We start from the raw sequence: 20,716 nt of genomic DNA, 5'->3' as shown, positions 1-20,716 counted from the left end.
CAAGTCACGTTATTTATGCAATCATATCATGAAATGATGTTTATTAATGTATTCATGAATGATTTGAGGCAGACTGCAGGTTGATGAATCAAACTGTCATATTCTGGGGTCCCGTTTTGTTAGACCTGAGGAAAGATAAGAGGAAAAATAAGCCCAAGGGTGTTTTTGTTGTACAAAGACACCAGATATTGATATCAACTTTACAATGTCAGTTTTTATTGCAATTATCAGACAGAAGACCACCGACCCAAAACAAACCTGTATAAATATAATAGTATCATGTGACATGACATTTTGTTTTTATGTTGTCATTACAGTCGTGCTCGCTACCTGGCCTACAGATGTTTTGTTTCCTGGTGCTGGGAATACTTGGGAAAGCACAACAGGGTAGTAATACCATCTTGTGTTGTGCTCTGTATTCACCAGGAGTACCCGGATGAAGATGGGGAGTACGCAGACTTTAACCTGTTAAGCTGCAACGCCACTTTTGAAAAATCCCCAGAAATGACATACCCAAACTGAAACAGATACAGTTCATGAATCCTTTGCACTAAAAGCACAAGTATGATCTCATTTGAAAGCTGACACCTGGTAGTTTATTGTAAATGTAGAATTAATTATTGTCATAATGAAAAAACATTTTTTAAATAGCTTCAAAGTTTTGTAAAGTTATTAGAAATTTGTTTTTATTAAACATATTCATGAAAATAAAATTGAAGTGGGCCCTGGAGCAATCTAGAAATGCACTGCAGCTAAAGCCATATGTGTGACCATGTTATATTTAAAATCTGAAAATGATAAGTCTAAAACTCTGTATTTGGTTAAATGTTTTTCAAGATCATGTCAAATTACTTTATTTTGGGCCTAGCTAGCATGTTAGCTTAGCACACCATCAATACACGACCATTTATGAGATTAAAACCATGTTTGTGCTACAAACGTACTTTATAACGCAAGTGGAGTGTTTTAAATAATCTTCTGTGATCTAATTTGGCTTCAGAAAAAAAAAAAAAATCAGACAGAAAATATATTTATAGAATTATGTACAATGATAAAGTCTATATCGATTAGCAATACATTATAAATATAATATATTATAAAAATACCTGGCATTGCTTGAAGAACACAGGCAAATCAACCTCCCATTTAAATGTAAAAAATCTTTATATATTGTACTTGTTTGGTAATGTGCTATGTACACAATTATTCAATACACTTAATACATTTCATAGACATTTTGGACAGCTGTCAATCAGTTTGAGTAATACTTACTGTCAAATCTGGAGTATCATGTCCATATATATTGTGCAACAAGTCGATAATGTAATTATTGTGACAGACCTAATGTACGGTATATAAACTCAGCAAAAAAAGAAAGGTCCTCTGACTTTCAACTGTTTTTACTTTCAGTAAACTTAATGTGTGTAAATATTTGTATGAACACTAAAAGAGTCAACACCATAAGACATAAACTAAAAATGTTTCACAGACATGTGACTAAAATAAATAGAATAATGTGTCCCTGAATGAAGGGAGGCTCAAAATCAAAAGTACCAGTCAGTATCTGGTGTGGCCACCAGCTGCTTGAAGTACTGCAGTGCATCTCCTCCTCATGGACTGGACCAGATTTGTCAGTTCTTGCTGTGAGATGTTACCCCACTCTTCCACCAAGGCACTTGCAAGTTCCTGGACATTTCTGGGGGGAATGGCCCTAGCCCTCACCCTGCGATCCAACAGGTCCCAGACGTGCTCAATGGGATTGAGATCCGGGCTCTTCGCTGGCCATGGCAGAACACTGACATTGCTGTCATGCAGAAACTCACGCACAGAACGAGCAGTATGGCTGGTGGCTTTGTCCTGCTGGAGGATCATGTCCGGATGAGCATGCATAAAGGGTACCACATGAGGGAGGAGGATGTCTTCCCTGTACTGCAAGGCATTGAGTTTGCCTGCAATGACAACAAGCTCAGTCCGATGGTGATGTGATATACCGCCCCAGACCATGACGGACCCCCCACCTCCAAATCGATCCCGCTCCAGGGTACAGGCCTCGGTGTAACGCTCATTCCTTCGACGATAAACACGAATCCGTCCATCACCCCTGGTGAGACAAAACCGTGACTCATCAGTGAAGACCACTTTTTGCCACTCCAGTCTGGTCCAGCGAAGGTGGGTTTGTGCCCATAGGCGGCGTTGTTGCTGGTGATGTCTGGTAAGGACCTGCCTTACAACAGGCCTACAAGCCCTCATTCCAGCCTCTCTCAGCCTATTGCGGACAGTCTGAGCACTGATGGAGGGATTATGTGTTCCTGGTGTGACTCGGGCAGTTGTTGTGGCCATCCTGTACCTGTCACGCAGGTGTGATATTCGGATGTACCGATCCTGTGCAGGTGTTGTTACACGTGGTCTTCCACTGCAAGGATGATCAGCTGTCCTTCCTGTCTCCCTGTAGCGCTGTCTTAGGCGTCTCACAGTGCAGACATGACAATTTATTGCCCTGGCCACATCAGCAGTCCTCAAGCCTCCCTGCAGCATGCCTAATGCATGTTCACGCAGATGAGCAGGGACCCTGGGCATCTTTCTTTGGGTGTTTTTCACAGTCGGTAGACAAGTCTCTTTAGTGTCCTGCGTTTTTAGAACTGTGACCTTAAATGCCTACTCTCTGTAAGCTGTTAAGGTCTTAACGACCATTCCACAGGTGCATGTTAATTAATTGATTATGGTTAATTGAACATGCATGGAAAACATTGTTTAAACCCTTTACAATGAAGATCTGTAAAGTTATTTGGATTTTTACAACATTATTGTTGAAATACACAGTCCTGAAAAAGGGACGTTTCTTTTTTTGCTGAGTTTATTAGCCAAATAACAAAATTGAGTAAGGGCAAGACTAGTAGGGTGGAGATGGTGACTTACATGTTGGCAGAAACCAACATGCCATGTTGGCATGGTTGCACAGATGAACACAGTTGAAAAATGGCGGCGACGACGGATCGCATCTTGGCAGGTTCTGCAATTCCCCTGTTTCTCCAACTAGCCGGCAGTTTTCTTTGTTTTAATGCATACTTGTCAGAGGCCGTATTAATTTAAGCAGAGCTAAATATTTTAATAATGAGAAATTGGAATCTACGTTTTGTAGTATGTTTTTTACACTACTACTCTTTTCCACCATTGCACTACCGGTACTGATCAGAACTGTTCACGCTGATCAGCTGTCTATTCTTGATAAGCTTCAAGAATTCAAGCAATTACGTGGATCAGGGAAAAATCTGTCTTTATTTCGATCTTTTCCCGGCATCTATCCGTGCGGGAAGTTTTCATCAAAACTTATTCGGCTATCATGCAATTTATTCATCTGTTTTGAGTTATGGACGCGCTGTGATATGCAAACAGACCGTTAGACAACGGAGATCTGGTGCGTCTACTCGAAAGACTCATGGTTTCTTGCTTATCTTACTACTGCTTTCCGGGGATGTTCAATTAAATCCGGGACCAGTTTACCCAGGAATACAACAGGACTCTGGAGCTGAGCCTCATTTGTCAACAACCATGGTGGCGTCTCACAATGAAGGGTGTGCCTGGGGATTTCCTGTAGATCTACTTGGCCTCCCAAACAATGAAGTGAGTTTAATCAACAACATACTCAATGCTCCAAGGTATGACACTTCTACACTACTTTTCAGTCATTCTACAAGAGTAAAAGAAACATCAATGTATCATGGAAACGCTTCCTCGTGCCGAAATCCTGCAGTAAGAAAGCAGACGACATGTAAGATCTTTCAGACTGCTAATCATGCGAAGGTCCTATGGGATCCGAAAGTGAAACCGAGAGGACTTTTTGGCGGTCATTTGAATATAAGAAGCATTGTTGCAAAGAGCGAACAGCTGTCTTATTTATTATCCAATTCAAATTTGGACTTCCTTTGTATCTCTGAAACGTGGTTGCAACAATCATCATCTTCTAGTGTATTTATTATGCCTGGATATCAATGTTTTAGACGGGATAGATCTTCTGGAAGGGGATCTAGAATTGCTAAATCTTCAAAGACACAGTTGGATTTAATATTTGCTAATAAACCTGAAAGGATAATTAAGAGTTATAATTTGATCACTGGGTTATCTGATCACAATTTAACCTTAGTTGCACGGAAACTAACGAAAAACAGATTTAAAAATAATATAGTAACCTCTACTAATGTTTTTCATTGTATACCTAAAGGAAAATTAGTAGCATTTGATGAGAAAACAGCTGATCTAAAGTGGAATGATATCTTATCTTCCAAGGATATAGATTACGGTTGTAATACATTTTATAATAGAATTAATACTGTAAGAGATAAATTTACTGCTAGTGTTCAGAAAAAATTCAAGCATAAGAATGTTTTACCGTGGTTCAATGAGAATTTATGGAAGCTGATTAAGAATAGGGATTCAGCATTAAAGAAAGCTATTAAGACTGGAAGAGACACTGATTGTTACAAAGGTCTGCGAAACAAAGATATTCGAGAGCTGAGAATAGCCAGATCCAATTATTATCTTCATCTAATGAATGAGGCTAAAGGTAATAGTAAGCTAATTTGGAAAACATTTACGAAAGGAACCAAATTTTATAGGAGATGTTAAACTTAACGTGAAGGGAAAGCTAATTGAAGATGATTGTGCCATTGCTACTATTTTTTTAATAACTTTTTTATTGACTCCGTTAATGAATTAGGGGATACATTTTCAAGAAGGGAAATAAATATTAGTCCAATTGAGGATATATGTAAAAGTTTTAATCTAATCAAGATAAATGAAACGCAAGTTAATAAAGTTATTAGCTCATTGAAAAATTCAAAATGTAAAGATGCTCATCATTTGGATACTATGTTTGTTAAAACTCACAAAGATAGTTTAACCCCAGTCATCACTCATTTAATTAATTTGTCATTTGAAGGTAGTGTTTTTCCTACTGCGTGGAAAAAAGCCATTGTTACTCCTATTTTTAAATCTGGAGACCATTATGAAGTTAGTAACTACAGACCCATAAGCATATTGCCAGTACTCTCAAAGGTTGCAGAGAAGATCGTTTTTGAACAGCTGACATCCCATCTTAATACCATTGAGTCTGGCCTACATTGAATGCAGTTTGGTTTCAGAGTAAACCATTCTACCGAAACAGCTACTTTACATTTAATAGAGCAAATAACATTTTTAGATCTACGTAAAGCCTTTGATACCGTTAATCATACAGTTCTCCTTTCTAAATTGTCTACATTTCAATTTTCACCTGAAGCTTTAGCATGGGTATCCTCATACTTATTAAATAGAGAACAGTGTTTAAAAATTAAAGGGGTTAAGTCCTGTGATTTGCATTATACAATGGGTGTACCCCAAGGATCAGTACTAGGTCTACCCTTACTATTTAGTTTGTATATTAATGATCTTCCGCAATAGTGTGAAGGGATACAAGTACAAATGTATGCTGATGATACTGTTATTTTTACACATGCGAAAACAGCAGAATTAGCAGCTGAGAAGTTAAAAGCTGCTACAGAAAAGATTACACAGTGGTTGGAACAGCAATGTCTTAGCTTTTTTTAGCCCAGAAAAGTTATTAAAGAGATCGTTGATATAGTCCAAGTGACTACAGTGGCTCAATCTTAAGTATATCAAGCGACAATACTTTTTGTGCGCAAAAACAAACAAAAATAACGACTTTATTCCACTATTCATTTCCTTCTCTCTGGGCCTCGTAGTGTTTTTGCGCAGCGCGTCTGTGTTACACGTCACCACGTAGGCTCACTATTGGCCGACGCTGGTCATGTGTGTGACGCGCAGCGCAAAAACACTACGTGAACCAACTAGAGGCCCAGAGAGAAGGAAATGAATAGTGGAATAAAGTCGTTATTTTTGTTTGTTTTTGCGCACAAAAAGTATTCTCGTCGCTTGATATACTTAAGATTGAGCCACTGTAGTCACTTGGACTATATCAACGATCTCTTTAATAACTTTTCTGGGCCAGCAAGTTTGGGCCACCTAGCAGCCTATGGAGAAGTGAATCCAGCACTCAGATTTCATCAAAAATATCTTAATTTGTGTTCCGAAGATGAACGAATGTCTTACGCGGTTGGAACAACATGAGGGTGAGTAATTACTGACAGAATTTTCATTTTTGGGTGAACTAACCCTTTAAACATCAGTAAAACAAAAGGAATGTTTTTCTCAAAAACAAACGTTAAATCTCCTGATGTTGATATATTTATTAATGGTGAAAAGATAGAAATAGTAAATGAGCTCAATTATCCTGGTATAATTGAAGTTAAAATCTTTTTTTAAATTGAACCAATTATGTAACCATTGAGATTGTTGTAGTTAAATTGATTGACTGATTTATGTATGTATGGTTTTTTTATAGCCCTGACAGTATGTGTGTTTGTATGTATTTATTGTATGTGAACATATTGTCTGTGTAATGTTATGTTAGCGTTGACCTGCCTGGGGGACTACGGATGAAAAATAGCCTTTGGCTAAATCCGGTACAATACATGAAATGGAAATTTTATGTTAAAAATTGTGCATGGTCCCTTTATAAATAAATATAAGTAAGTAAGTAAAACAGCTGATTGATTAAGAAAGGGATTGTGGACTTAGATGGGTGTTGGGTCACTGTGTGTTAGAGCTGTTCCCTCCCAACCTGGACAGCTGAACCTGGACACATGGCTAGGAATTGCGTCGGATTTACCAGTTGCTCATACTGTGAACACGGGAATCCAGGAACAGCCACTGCTTTCATATCAGCCACAAAGGGTGCAGGGTCCTGGATGACTTCATTAAAGAGGATGTCCGTAAGCTCAGTCACATATTCTAAAACACAGGCGAGAACACAAAGCATACAGTTTGAGTCATTCATATGGTCTCTGTTGACAAACTGTTAAAGTAACTGCAATAGAAATTGTGTTTTTACTGCTTGTCACACTGGCAAATGTGATACACCTTGTCACTCAGGTGGTGCCAAAATCTTGCCACCGGGGTAAATGCATAAATGCAGAATCATGTTAGTATGGAGATACCAAAAGACAATTGAGAATTAACTAACCAGTAGAATATTTGGTCTTCGCCATGGACACCGCATGTTCCCCTCTTTTGGCCTTGGGAAATTTTATTTTGAACTGCAGTTCTCCGGCTGCAGTCCTCGCTTGGGTACGGCCAGAATTTTCATTGAAATGCAATGCAGCCAGGTAAAGTCTGAAATGAGGATTTGTATGGGATTACTCCAGCATGATGACGCCATGGCCACACTGCCCCTCTCTCTACCTGTGTGGCTGCTCTAACAGGGTTTCTGCAGTTATCTTCAAATAAATTGTTATGCTTTTTAATGCCTTATTTTATTTGTAATGCCATACATACGTGTGTGTGGTCAATCGATGAAAAAAAATTACTTGATTAATCCAAAAACATTCTGTGATTAACTGTGATTAAAAACGCTTAAATATAAACTAAACTACTTTAGTAGGTTTATATTTAGTTTATACATTTCATAATGTATTAATTTCACAGTTAATCTCCAAATTAATGTAGAACCAACATGAAGACAGTTATTTCAAATACTTGTTTAATGCCATCTTTATGTGAATGAAGGTCAGTATCACTGATACTAATACAGCTATTGATGTCTGGATACAATTTTTATCAAAACTATATAACATTTTTTAATGCCTGTAGGATTCAAATTAGGGGTGCAACGGATCAAAAAACTCACGGTTCGGATCGTTTCTCGGATCAGAGTCACGGATCGGATCATTTTTCGGATCAGCAAAAACAATTTTTTTGTTTATTTACACTTTTAAATTATTAAATTAAAATATATAAAATCAACTTAAAGTGCACAAAGCATAATATCTTCTTTTTAACATAATTAATGAAAAACAACTTAAAGTGCAACATAAAAAGATCTCCTTCCTTTAAACATGGACCAATGCTTGATGTGTTTCCACTGTCATATAGGGCTGTCAAAATTGCTCAAAAATGACGTTCGAATATTCCCTCAAAAAAACAACAACATATATTCGAACTATTCGAACATCTGGTTGCGCATTTTGTAAATGACGCGCATTACGTCAATAACAGGACAAATTAATACAAAGAGACATAACTAGGCTACTTGTATAGGTAGTTTATTTAAGTTTAAACATATTTGACAACGTATTACCTACACAAAAACAAGTAAATCAACTAATGGCCAAGACCGCAGACCTCATTCTCTCTCTCGCCCTCACCCTGCGTTCACACCAAACGTGAATAGAGCGTCTGGCGCGAGTGATTTCAATGTAAAGACGCGTTTACGCGCGTCTGGAGGTCGTGCGGCGCGAATGAGGCGCCACGCTCTCTGCGGTTCATAACGGTTTAAATGAACAACAAATATAAGCAAATGTTGAGTGCTGATCAAGAGTTTTGTGCAAGCAATTTAAGGTCGCGACTCTTGTCCCAAATATAGCAGGCTTCATTCAGTGATTGAAACAAATATTATTAACATTAATTTAAGTTTTACAGTATAGAACCGACATTGAACGCTCCGAGCGAGCTGTGCGGTAAAACATGGAACTTTTCCTTGACATGAAACGGTAAATCAAACCAGTGGAAGCCTGCAGACAGTGCATAAAAATGCTGTATCTAACCTACCTTATTCATGCAATATCTATTCAGTCAGTACAGTAGCCTACACTTTAGTAATGTTTCTGTTTAACGTTAAATAAAATGACCTGTCCCTGATCCCTCAGGCAGCGCGCCCACTCGCAGAGCAGACAGCCGCGCCTCTGTTACCGCGGGCGTGTTTTTCCACATTCGAATATTCATTTTCACCTTAGATATTCTGTTTTTTAAAACCATTCGAATATATATTGTAATTTAGAATATTCGTTGACAGCCCTACTGTCATATGGCTTTCTTGTGCCACAGTGCCTACACACCGTCACGGTTTTATCCACTAACCTCTTTCCTTCATCATTATATTTGACAGGAAAGCCAAAATGCTCCCATACAGGGGATTTAAATGACGCGGGGCGTTCAAGCTCCTCAGTTCCTCCGCTCGCCATGACCACGCTGTGTGTGGACTGAACATGCGCACAACTTTCTTTTTTTTCATAAATCAATCCGCGGATCACGTGTGTGCCGAACCGAAGATATTGATCCGAACGGATCACGGATCAATGATGATCCGTTGCACCACTAATTCAAATATAATGCTTTTTAATGCCATTCAATGCCTTACAAAATCCATTTAATCCCTTTTAATGCCCCGCGGAAACTATGTCTAATCTGTTAACATGGACGCCAAAATGAAAAGCTTCCGCTGCGCACACACGCCGCTCATGTAGACAGTGTGGCTTGACCGTTGGTAAAGTGCTGTTACTATTGATAACTAACATGATTTCTATACAATTTACCTGCAAAGCATCCCCAAGTATGAGAAGGCCACGTTTTTTGGTGCGAACCGCAGAATCACACTGTGGAACCCCTTCAAGGCAGATGTTTGGTGGAGAGGGCTCAGCTTTTTCACATCACCAAGAACACGCTTGTTCATCAGCACCTTCTCCAGCTTGTAGATGGCCTTTGTTGCTAGAGGAGGACAGAGAATAACCAATACATAAAAGATGAGTGCATAGTAGCTGAGAGTATACTACAGGATTATCATAATTGCTATTGAATAGTGGCGTACCGGGCTTCAGCCACTTGTTTTTGTCAGTGGAAGGAGGGTGGAGGCACTTGGGGAAGAGTGGATTTTCATGGACATGCACATTCTGGATGTGGTTAAGAAGAGAGGTCCATTTTGCCACTGTTTCCTCTCCATTTGATGAACCGGATGCTGACCAGTAGAGGTGATTTTTGATGCTCTTTCGCCACATTTTGACCTTGTTGCAGTCTTTCTCCTTGGACATGGCATCCATCTTCTTGGTGAGTGCTGAGAACAGTTTAAAGAGATGTAATAAATTTGTTCTACAGTGGGTGTTAATGTTGCACAGGATTAGCTGTGCGAAAAATAATCAATAAACTACATTTTCAGAATTATCCTACCTTTACATAAATGCCATACATCATAAAAGTGGTCAATGTCTGGTTTCTGTTCCCGGACAAACTTTTGAACCTGGGTGTGTCGGTCTGTCACCAGGGAAGCTACTTTGACACCAGATTTTTCAAGAAATTCCAGACTCCTGATGAGCCCTTCCTTTTCCATACGGACACCGCTTTCCACTTCATTGCTCTGTGTATCATAAACAGACATAACATTTCTTTAAATACAGACTTCTAAAGTCTGAACTTTAATTAATTTCTCAAAATGCCCCAAGAGTTTCCCTGGCAAATACTGCCCACTTGGTTTTTATAATCCATTTACCTGTACGAGCTGGATATCAACAATTTTGCTTGTGCTGAGATCCATCATGGAGTATGAGCCATACTTTGCGCAATGGCCTGGACTGTCAGCTCTCATATCACCACCAAGAGATACAGTTTCGCTCTGTTTTAGTCCCTCAAGCAGGTCGGTCTGGTGTGATCGCCATTTATGCAGCACCGAGGGCAGAATGTAGTTGTGCACATGATTTCGATGCGTCATTCTGCTGATGGTTCTCACATGCATTGCATTGAGCACCTGTAAAGTAAAATCAGAAAATAGCATGTACTACATCCATGGGCATCAGTTTGGTTTGAAATGTGCTGGGGACAGAGACGCATTCGGAAGTGCATTCGTTTTTTTTCTCTCTTTCACACAGGTCGTGTTTTGAAAGACAATGTCCTGTAGCTTACTAATGTAAATAAATAAAAATGTATACAAAAATGTGATGTCCGACTCATTTTATTAAGAAACCTTAAGTTTTCAAAAAGCATTAGACATATGACCCACTATTCTGCTTCATGAGTACCATGTTGACAATATGACATGGCATGGTTTAATGTACCTAAACAATGATTACCAAATTTCTCTCTCATATTGCTCCTCATAACCACTGAAAATGGTCCCAAAAAAAAATCGAACCAAAAGTCAAATAATTATGGACGTAATCTGACATTAAAGGAGTCATATAATGGTACATGCACTTTTAAAAGTTGATTGTACTGAAATGTGTGTTGGCAGTGCCTTTACACAACCATCATAAAATGATAAAAATCCATCCAGTGTTTTTTTTTTTTTAATCTTCTTTCATGTTTCCCCCCCAACTCAAATCAAGCTGTTCGATTTTGTGACGTCACAAAATCGACGCCCCTCCCACGATTGTTGATTGACAGTAGCGTTTCAACACAGCCCCGCCCTCGCTCATGAGCGAGCTGTCAATCATAGCCCACGCGGACCGGCGCGTCATTGTTGATAGCTGGAGCGCTGTCTATGAGCAGAATGGCGTCTAAGCGATTGTGGTGTTCTGTTCTTGGGTGTAATAACGAACACAGCAGTCATATTGATGTTTCTAAATCCGTACAGCTGAAGAGGCAGTGGCTGAGTTTGTTTTCGAAGGGAATATTCCCCACGATCAACGTCAATGCTTTCATGTTTGCGCGAATCATTTCACCAGACTGCTTTATAAACAAGGTCAGTATAAAGCTGGTTTTGCTAAAAGCTGTTCCTGAAAAAAGGATTGGTACCAACTTCGTGTTCCTGCTGCACCTCCAGAAGAACTGAAGTGAGTGTAATGTTTTATTAAGCTTTATATTAATCTTTATATTAATCTTTGCAAATCGCTTGCACGCTTCACGATGAATGCAGCTATTTTTACACTCAGGTACATTACGGCATGTTTTCTATGTACAACGTTCTCAATATAATTCATAATCCCACGTTTATAATGAACAACGCGTTATGGTTATTGTGTTACAAACGGTGTACGCACAGAACAGAGGGGTGGGGTGAGCAAAGCTCATTATCATTTAAAGACACATGCACTTAAACAGCGTGCTGAAAACGGAGCTGTTTTTGACCAGGTAAAATTAGTGTTTTCTTACAATACTAATGAGAATTTTTAATTAAAGTATATTACAAACTTTTAATTTAGTCCCTAAAGAATCATATTAGGTCACGTACAAAAATGGCATTATATGACCCCTTTAAGCGTTTCTGCTTCATTAGAGCCTATTGTAAGGAAAAAGCTTAACGTGGTTTAATGTATCTAAAAAACGATCCGTGATCCCCAAATATCTCTCTCATATTGCTCCTCATAACCACTGAAAATTGTCAGCAAAAATCGAACCCAAAGTCCAATTATTATGGACGTTATCTGACATTAAGCGTTTCTGCTTCATTACAGCCTATTGTAAGGAAAAAGCTTAACGTGGTTTAATGTACCTAAACAATGATCAATGATCCCCAAATATCTCTCTCATATTGCTCCTCATAACCACTGAAAATTGTCCAAAAAAAAATCGAACCCAATGTCCTTCACATTTTCAGGGCAGTGGAGCGGCTGTGGGTTGACTCCCCACGGTTCTCATGGGCTTTATATATAAGTCCTAACGTGAAAAAGCTTTACGTGGTTTAATGTACCTAAACAACGATTACCAAATTTCTCTCTCATATTGCTCCTCATAACTACTGAAAACAGTCAAAAAATCTAACCCAAAGTTCAATTATTATTATTTAAAAAGTGGTGGGTACAAAATGACTCATGACAAAAACTGGTGGGTACGCGTACCCACCGTCCCCACCGAAATCGACGCCTATGACTACATCCCACTGTAGCACTGTGCGATGCACTGGCCTTATAAACTTTTTAAAAATAAATGTCATTATTTTTACAAACCTTGTTAGTCTGGATGAAAGAAGAGCCAGTGTAGTAGATAGCGGCTGATAGGTGCAGATTCCCTGCTGGAGAGCTTCCCAGAAGTGGTTGACTCTTCCACTCTCTGGTGTATGAACAACTCTGGTGGAGGCACTTCTGGGTCACAGAAAGGAATGTTCCTTTTACAAATTTGATCACCTTGCAGACTCTTGAGCAGGAGGGGCAGATTTGAAAAAGCTCAAGCAGGCACTCCTCAAATATCAAGTATTTCACCATGTCCTGTGGTGGCTTGGTTGGTGCTCTATCCAAAAAAAAAAAAAAATTGTTACTTGTTACAAAGTGTTTTATTTCTAATTTCTCACCAACATAGTAAAATAACACAACAATCACATCAGCATCAATTAAAATTATGTTGAGGAAGAGATTGTTCCTATTATGTTAGATTAACAAAGATCTATAAGAAATAAAGTTAACTTACTGTTCACTGGTGGTGTCAACCGATTCAGACATGCTGGGGAGGTCATCAGGATCTGCCATGTTGAGACTGATTACAGACTCCTGAAAAGAAGGAAACTCCAAGAGAGAACGCTTTGGTGGTCTATCAGGTGATACTGCTTTCCGCTTAAGTGTTGTTGAAGAGCAGAGCGGAAGAAGCTTGGATGTGGTGTTGCCCACAGCAACACTCTTTGTGGCTACCATAGCTTGAGAATCTGGAAAATATATAAATAAATAAGGAAAGTAATTAGAGATGCACCGATACAATTTTCTAGGCCGATTCCGATTTCCGATTTTTCATTGAGTTTGACCTGCCGATACCGATTTTAGCCGATTCCGATAAAAAATTTTTCTAACCATTTTACACCACACACAAATATTTATTTTCGATCTTTTCTTTAACCCTTTCACGCGTAAGTTTAAAATATTCTGACACCCCCACCCCCAGAGTGAGTTTTTTCAAGGCAAACGTTCCCTTTAATGTTTCCATGGCGACGCGTGATACACCGCAGCCACAATAAAATACTGTATGACAGATGTCGCTTTTATTTCGCTTTTCCTTTTTTATTCAAAATATTCAAACTTGCTTACCATGTCATCAACTAGCCTATCTGATATTCCAATTCTCAAATATGTGTAAGTGAGTGTGTTTGGTCGTTTAAAAACCTTTATAAATAATCCTGATCTATAACATGAGATGGGCGCCGCAATGTTGTCCTGTCAGTCGGATTTACAGCACGTGAATTCATCAGGCAAATTATATTTGAATAGTTTGTTATTGCTGCTTCCACAGACATTAGTGTGTATTTTACAAACTCCAAATGTATTGTTTTACTCGTGCTTATGTGTATTTAAATATCTGAAACCTAAAATAAACATTATGTGGTTGAAAACACTGCTTAGTTGTGATACAGCGCTGAACGCGTCCGACTCTGGCTCAGCGCCAGCCAACGCGCGAAAGCACAGTTTGAATCTGGCAGTTATGTGACGTCACTGAACATTATAAATGTGGCACCGTACTCTCAGGGGCACAGACATAACAATCCCATATATGAGACCGTACCGCTCAAAGGGTTAATAATGCGGCGCCCGAGTGCATTTGACCGGCATAAAATCGGCATCTGTCAGACTGACCGGCCGGTCGCCGGTCATGGCCGATCACGTGAAAATCGGCCAATTCCGGTCACCAGCCGATCAATCGGTGCATCTCTAAAAGTAATATGAATTCTTTATGTATAGTGTTTATATTTGTGAGAGAGGTGGAGCTATGTAAATAGAACAGATTTTTTTTAAAAACATTTCTGTCCTTGCAAGATTTCATACAGCAGCCAACCTTTTTTGCGCCACGGACCGGTTTAATATCAGACAACATTTTCACGGACCGGCCTTTAAGATGTGGCGGATAAATACAACAAAATAAAATGATACGACTGGCATAAAAACTGGGGTGTTTTTTAAATATAATAATAAACGTGAATCCAATGTGTAGGCATACTCGCAACTTTATTAGCAGCGTCCTCGTAACATTGCGCCTAAAGACAACTGAGAAAGCCTGAACACAAACAAAATGCTCCCCAAAAGAAAAAAATCTCCATGTTTTCGGTGCTGATGCGTTCATGTAACATGTAAGGTTGGCGCTGCCAATAAAGCACCTAAAAGCTGTCACAACGAACTGGCAAAATTAATTATTATGAATATTTAAAATATAGCAGGAGTAGGGCTGGGTATCGTTCAAAAAATTGATACCAATACCGATACCTTGATTTCGATACCGGTTCCTGAACGATACTTTTTTCGATACCAATTTTATGAAATCCATTTTAACAAGATTACATAACACATTACCTCAGAAAAACTTTGGTTTTATTTTTTCAGTTTGACTCATGCTCCTTAGTCAGTCCAGAAAGGAACAAAAAAAAGCACAAAGGAACAAAATATTTTTTTATAAAGAGCTCATGCTCACCAAACCTGAATTTGTTTGATCAAAAATACAGTAAAACTTGTAATATTGTGGAATAGTATTACAATTTAAAATAGTATTTGAATATATTTCAAAATGTAATTTATTCCTGTGTTGTCAAAGCTGAATTTTCAAAATCATTACTTCAGTGTCACATGATCCTTCAGAAATATGAAAACAGTTTTTGGAAACTATGATACATTTTTTCATGATTCTTTGATGAATAAAAAAATTCAAAAGAACAGCATTTATTTGAAACAGAAATCTTTAGTAACATTACACATGTTTTAAGGTAATTTTTGATAACTTTAATGCATCCTTACTGAAAAACAATTCTGACCAACACATTTTTGAACGGCAGTGTACATTCAGTAGGTCATTATTGCAATATAAACACTGTCAGAGTGATCAACAGGTATCTCTTCAGTTACCAGTCGAAGACGGAGCAACTTTCTGCTCTTATGTTTACTCCGTGCACTGTCAAGGGCTTCATCATATCTGTCGCAGTACCGTCTTTGCAGCAATTATTTTACCGCAAATACTGCATCGCATGCTTGGCATCGAGAATGGAGAAATGTAGCCACACTTTTGATCGGCTTTTCCACATCTTTAAGGTATTGTGAGTGTGTGTGCTCGCGTCTCATTGAGTATGTGCGCGAGTTTGTGTGTGCTCGCGTCTCATATGAGAATGTGTGCGTGGACAGTTTGTGTGCGCGCGCGTCTCATATGAGTATGTGCGCAGAGTTCCGCGCGTCTCGTGTGTGTAGAGTTTGCGTGTATGTGCGTGAGCGACTTTAGGCTTGTCGTTGTGCATTTCATATGTATTTGTTTGAGCACTGACGTTGACGAGTTAACCCCTTAGGTATCGAAATCTGGTACCGAAAAACAAGTCATTTTTCGATACTCGATAGTATCGAGGCAATTCGGTCGGTACCTAAAAAGTATCGAACTCGGTACCCAGCCCTAAGCAGGAGACATTTTAATTGTTTATTAATAAACAAGTGTTTTCTGTGTCAGTGTCGGCTGCAAAGATGAAGTTGACGATGCTGACTCGCGATCTTCGCAGTAGTGAACGCGTCAGAGAGAAATGCACATTTCATACGAATCACATAAGCAGAGAACAGTCAGTTTTCTTTCGTTTTGAATTGTTCCGTTTAAAAGTAGACATTTCAAGCTTTCTATATGTCTCAGGTCTGTGAGGCAAGTACGCTACCTTATCACTGAGTTTCGGTTCATTTATGAGACGAGCTCCAGTTCATGCGTCGGCGCCTCCATGTCATGATTATCTATTTTCTAATATATTTACTTCTTATTTATTAAATCCAGGCAATTGGTTGATGAAACATTGATTAAAATTAAGATACAATTAATACAAAACGAAATTACATTTAAAGACAGGCTTTGTGCTTTCTGTTTGAGGTCTCTGTGAAAGTTTTAAAGCAGTCTTTTAGTGCCGCTTTCAGAGCGCTCACGTCCATAACAGAGAACTGTCACGTCTGTAACATTGTTTTTCTTTTTGTGAAATAAATTTCTAAATAAATGCAACTTAAAGTCCAGTGCGACTTAGGCTATATATGTTTTTTTCTTCTTCATGGCGCATTTTTTGACTGATGCGACTTAAAGTCCAGAAAATACGGTAAGTTATTTATTCTTTCTGTGCCCGGTACCGGTCCGCGTCCTGTCTTACAGGACGCATGACATTCATCAGAATGTTACTGGAAGTAAAAAATTTTACGAAATTTACGAAAACCTTACTGTCTGTGTTCATTAGTGTGATATAGTGGTTAAACGGATTTGAGCCACAAATCATCATTTTTCGGATCAGCAAGAAAAAAATTATTTCATACTTAAATCCCACTTTACTCTGATACAGCAGCAAAACTACTAGCCTAGCTAATAAAGTTAAAACATTATTTAAGGCAAGTAATCAGTAAACAATAAAAACAAATACATGAATTACAAATAATAGTCTTTCGAAGTTACAAATAAAGTAAGGTTCAACTTCATTTTAGGTACAAAAATGTAATAATTAAATGTAAAAATAAATAAATAAATATTGAGTATTCAATTCGGAGTTGGTGCGCTCTCTGAAACGCACCTCTGTGTGTGTGTGTGGCAGTGCGCACCCTCTTTTAGCGATATTATGGTTTAAAATCTATTGAATGTGAAAAGACAAACTAGGCACTTGACCTCTCAACATACCTGTATTTTTAGACAGTTGTGTGGCCACAGTCGTTTTCCCCACAAAGAGATCTGTCTGACATCCAACTTCTCGGGTGACTTTCTGCATGTTGTCACACTGACACTCTGTCTCTCTTGTGGCAGGAAGGGACTGCTTTGTGAACAGATAATAGTTGAAATTACTTGTCTAAGGAATCATAGTGATGCACATAAACAAAAAAAATCACGTTAGAGGGTTGCAGAATTTAGTTACAGTGGACTACCTACTATAATTATAACATATAACAGGCAACTTACACTCATTGGTGGGCACGCACTGCCGATGATGGCTCCAGTTGTCTGCGCGACGGGAGGATGAAGGCCGAGACGGTAGATAGTCGGTTCGGCCCCATTCACCAGTAACAGCGGATTATCAGTGAATCCCAGTTGTCTCCGACGAAAGTTTATAAAACTGTCCTGTGTAAAATGATCACTACAGAGGCGGGTGTTGGAGGTGATCCTCAGCTCTCCATCGAGGTGGCTCTTCACAAAATTAATCCACCTCTTCTTGATATGCTGGTTTTTCGGAAATTTAAATAAGGACACCGATCTGTTTTGTACGTGATCGCATCCAGGTAATACGCATTTCCGTGACGAAGGCATAGCTAGTTAGCAAACTGTAGGCTGTAGTAACTATTAGTACTGACGGTAACCCGCGATTGAGCAGCAAACTGATGCGAATGTGCTCTAGTTCTATTATTAGGGGAGGGGCCAGCCTCAGCTGCTCCAGTGCGTCATCGACAGTAGGGGCGGGGCCAGGACCTCAGCGGCTCCAGTGTGTCAGAACCACCTTTTTAGCCGCACCCAAAAAATCCTGAAAACAACAATGGTGAAAAACTGTTTAACAGTCTAACTCCACAATTAAGTAGCCTGGATGCCATTCGAACTTAGCCCTGCCCACAACATCTGAGGTCGGGAAGTTCGGTCTGGACTTGGTCCGTTGTGGAGCTATTATGTTCGAACCAAAACTGTTAAGACCAATCAAATATTCAGGGCGGGCTTTATACGATGATGGACAGGTGATCAACAGTAACGTAAATCCACATCACCAGAGCGCTTGGGTTGAATTCGTTTACGACAAAGATGGCTGACACTGGAGAATTGAGATGTGTAGATTCCGCCATCGCATCTGTTCTGTTATAGATGATATCGACGACAGCGCATTAATTTTAAAAGAGGAACAGAGAACCGCGATCAAGGCATTTGTCGATCGGAAAGATGAATGAAGAACATACGTCACTTACTCCGTTGCCCTGACTGGTTGTAGGTCTATCCAATTGAGTGCAGAGGCATTTTCTTTCCTGGTTCGGTTGAAACATGCCCCATAATCACAGCCCAATAGAGCTGGTAAGTCCCGCCCCTTCCGCTAACCCCACTGGACCTCTAGGTAGAAAAATCGTCAATGCAAGTGAATGTGAGAAAATAATTATTTTCTGGTCGCGTTTTAATTTTGCCATGAATGTGAACATATGTTGTCTGTTAATTTTTTTTATAATTTTTCGTGTGAAGAATGCTACAATTTAGCGGGTAGAAGTTTGATATGGTAAGACTTTGTGTGAGAGCACTTTGTGGACTACAACTCTTCGCTGCATCAGACGCGAATCTAAAGAAAGAACAGCCCATTTGGTTTAAATGGTGACATTTGGGTACAAAACACACAATATAGGCCTACTCTCAAACTCGTAACATGAAAAATTAGGCTATATAAAAAATTCACAGACAACATATGTTCACATTCATGGCACAATTCAAACGGGACCAGAAAATTATTATTTTCTCACATTCACTTGCATTGACGATTTTTCAACCTAGAGGTCCAGTGGGGTTTTACGGATGGGCGGGACTTACCAGCTCTATGGAGCAGTATCTGACTCACAATCTGACTATAATCTGAGTATGACGACATCAGGCTAACAATTCAGTACTTCACAGTTCACAGTCTTTATAATGTGTTTTAGCGATACATTTCTAACATTTATTTATATCTATATATATTTTTTTTTAGAATTGCATTTACAGTGACTTTAAATTAACTCATTTGTCACAATAAAACAATGCAAATTAGTTGTACAAAAGATGGTAATAAATAAATTAATTGGGAATTAAATTACACCCACTTTAGTGGTTTATCTGATTATGTGCATATTATTCTGCTTCTGTTTAAATTAACGTACATTTTGCTGTTAATTTGATTTATTATTGTTTTTACGTTGCTATTTACTCTGTGACTACGACTAAGTTAGGCATGGTGTCTTTGTTTTGAAGTTTTAAATAACGCCTGTGCCTGTTAGATCAATGTATTTTGTCCAGTGTGGAGGAAGACTCGTTTTCAGTAAAATTAGGAAAAAGGTTTGTGTTTTTACAACGTTTAGGGTTATTGATCAGGGAAAATTCGAATTTTGTTAAGAGTGACCTGAGTTAGCGCAGCACTTACTTACTTAACTGACTTACTTACTCACACACACACACACACACACACACCGTATCTTACCTCGTTCCCTGCTGGTGCGATGTGGGCGATTAGCACGCAGGTTTTCACACACCCAAACATATCCACTCCATTTCCATCGCTGACAGAAATGCACGCGGCGCAAAACAACACACTCATCTAAGTTGTCTTTTGTTTCTTTTGATTTTCGTTTTGTTTGTTACATTAATACTCGCATGTGTTCAGTGTTTATCAGCGTATGTGTTGCCGGTCTTTCATGTTGTGTTATCTCTATCGGCTGGCCACACCTGAGCGCCAACCAGTGGCCTGGATGAATAGTTCCAGTGTCGGTGTGCTCTCGGAGTCTGTCCTCGCTGCAGCCGTGTAGTTCCCAGAGTGCAGTCGCTTCGCCCGCCCCCAATTTAATTGGTTTATTATACAGCAATCTTATTGGCCTAGACGATTCAAGCCTGAGCATCAGCATTCCTTTATGTACTATTTTGTGAATGATTTGGCCTATTAAATAAATATTAACCCTTTCATGCATTGTGGTCACTAGAGTGGTCAGCTATTAAAAAAGCATTTTCTTGAATTTGCACGGGTTTTGATGGCATAGTTCCACATCATCCTCTTCAGTGGACCCTGGTGCATCATCCTATGCATTGCAACCAAGGGCAAGCCGTTGTGTGTCGATTTTTCTCCCTCCAAACCAAAATGACCAATGGTCACTTGGTCAGTCAGAAATGCCAAGTTGCTCCGGAATATCCACCCATTGCATCTATCCTAGGAGACTCTTGTAGGTAAAAAAAAAAAAAAAAATATTGCAGCATCAAGCAATATCTAATGAGTCCTAACAGTTACATTTTCCAA

The 20,716-nt window shown here is 39.0% G+C and overlaps 2 protein-coding genes across 4 annotated transcripts in view; both read right to left on the bottom strand.

Moving 5' to 3' along the window:
- Positions 1-20,716, bottom strand: part of LOC309499678 (uncharacterized protein) — a 133,044-nt gene that overhangs the window by 12,669 nt on the left and 99,659 nt on the right. The gene's annotated exons all lie outside the window — the stretch shown is intronic.
- LOC309498585 (uncharacterized protein) lies at positions 10-20,045 on the bottom strand. 3 transcript variants are annotated; one of them, XM_082169389.1, is made up of 12 exons: positions 19,910-20,045; positions 17,677-18,232; positions 17,401-17,533; positions 13,222-13,453; positions 12,765-13,044; positions 10,373-10,627; positions 10,054-10,240; positions 9,698-9,940; positions 9,426-9,597; positions 7,079-7,227; positions 6,725-6,846; positions 10-125 (listed from the first exon to the last, which is right to left on the bottom strand). In XM_082169389.1, exons 2-12 carry the CDS (start codon positions 18,019-18,021, stop codon positions 120-122), a joined length of 2,124 nt encoding a protein of 707 aa, XP_082025515.1. In that variant the 5' UTR covers positions 18,022-18,232; positions 19,910-20,045; the 3' UTR covers positions 10-119. The 3 variants fall into 3 exon arrangements, with proteins under 3 accessions (XP_082025515.1, XP_082025513.1, XP_082025514.1); XM_082169387.1 differs by lacking the exon at positions 10-125 and having other exon boundaries at positions 6,246-6,846; XM_082169388.1 differs by lacking the exon at positions 10-125 and having other exon boundaries at positions 6,252-6,846; positions 17,401-17,530.

The sequence above is a fragment of the Leuciscus leuciscus genome (assembly GCF_965113295.1).
Source record: "Leuciscus leuciscus genome assembly, chromosome: 1".
Taxonomy (NCBI): domain Eukaryota; kingdom Metazoa; phylum Chordata; class Actinopteri; order Cypriniformes; family Leuciscidae; genus Leuciscus; species Leuciscus leuciscus.
This window is presented reverse-complemented; position numbering and strand designations above follow the sequence as displayed.

Coding starts and splice junctions, on each gene's coding strand:
- LOC309498585 (XM_082169387.1), bottom strand. CDS start 18,021: ATGCCTTCGTCACGGAAATGCGTATTACCTGGATGCGATCACGTACAA. Junction 9,941..10,053: donor TGTATGGCATTTATGTAAAG/GTAGGATAATTC, acceptor AACTGTTCTCAG/CACTCACCAAGAAGATGGAT. Junction 9,598..9,697: donor AAACAAGTGGCTGAAGCCCG/GTACGCCACTAT, acceptor GTCCTCCTCTAG/CAACAAAGGCCATCTACAAG.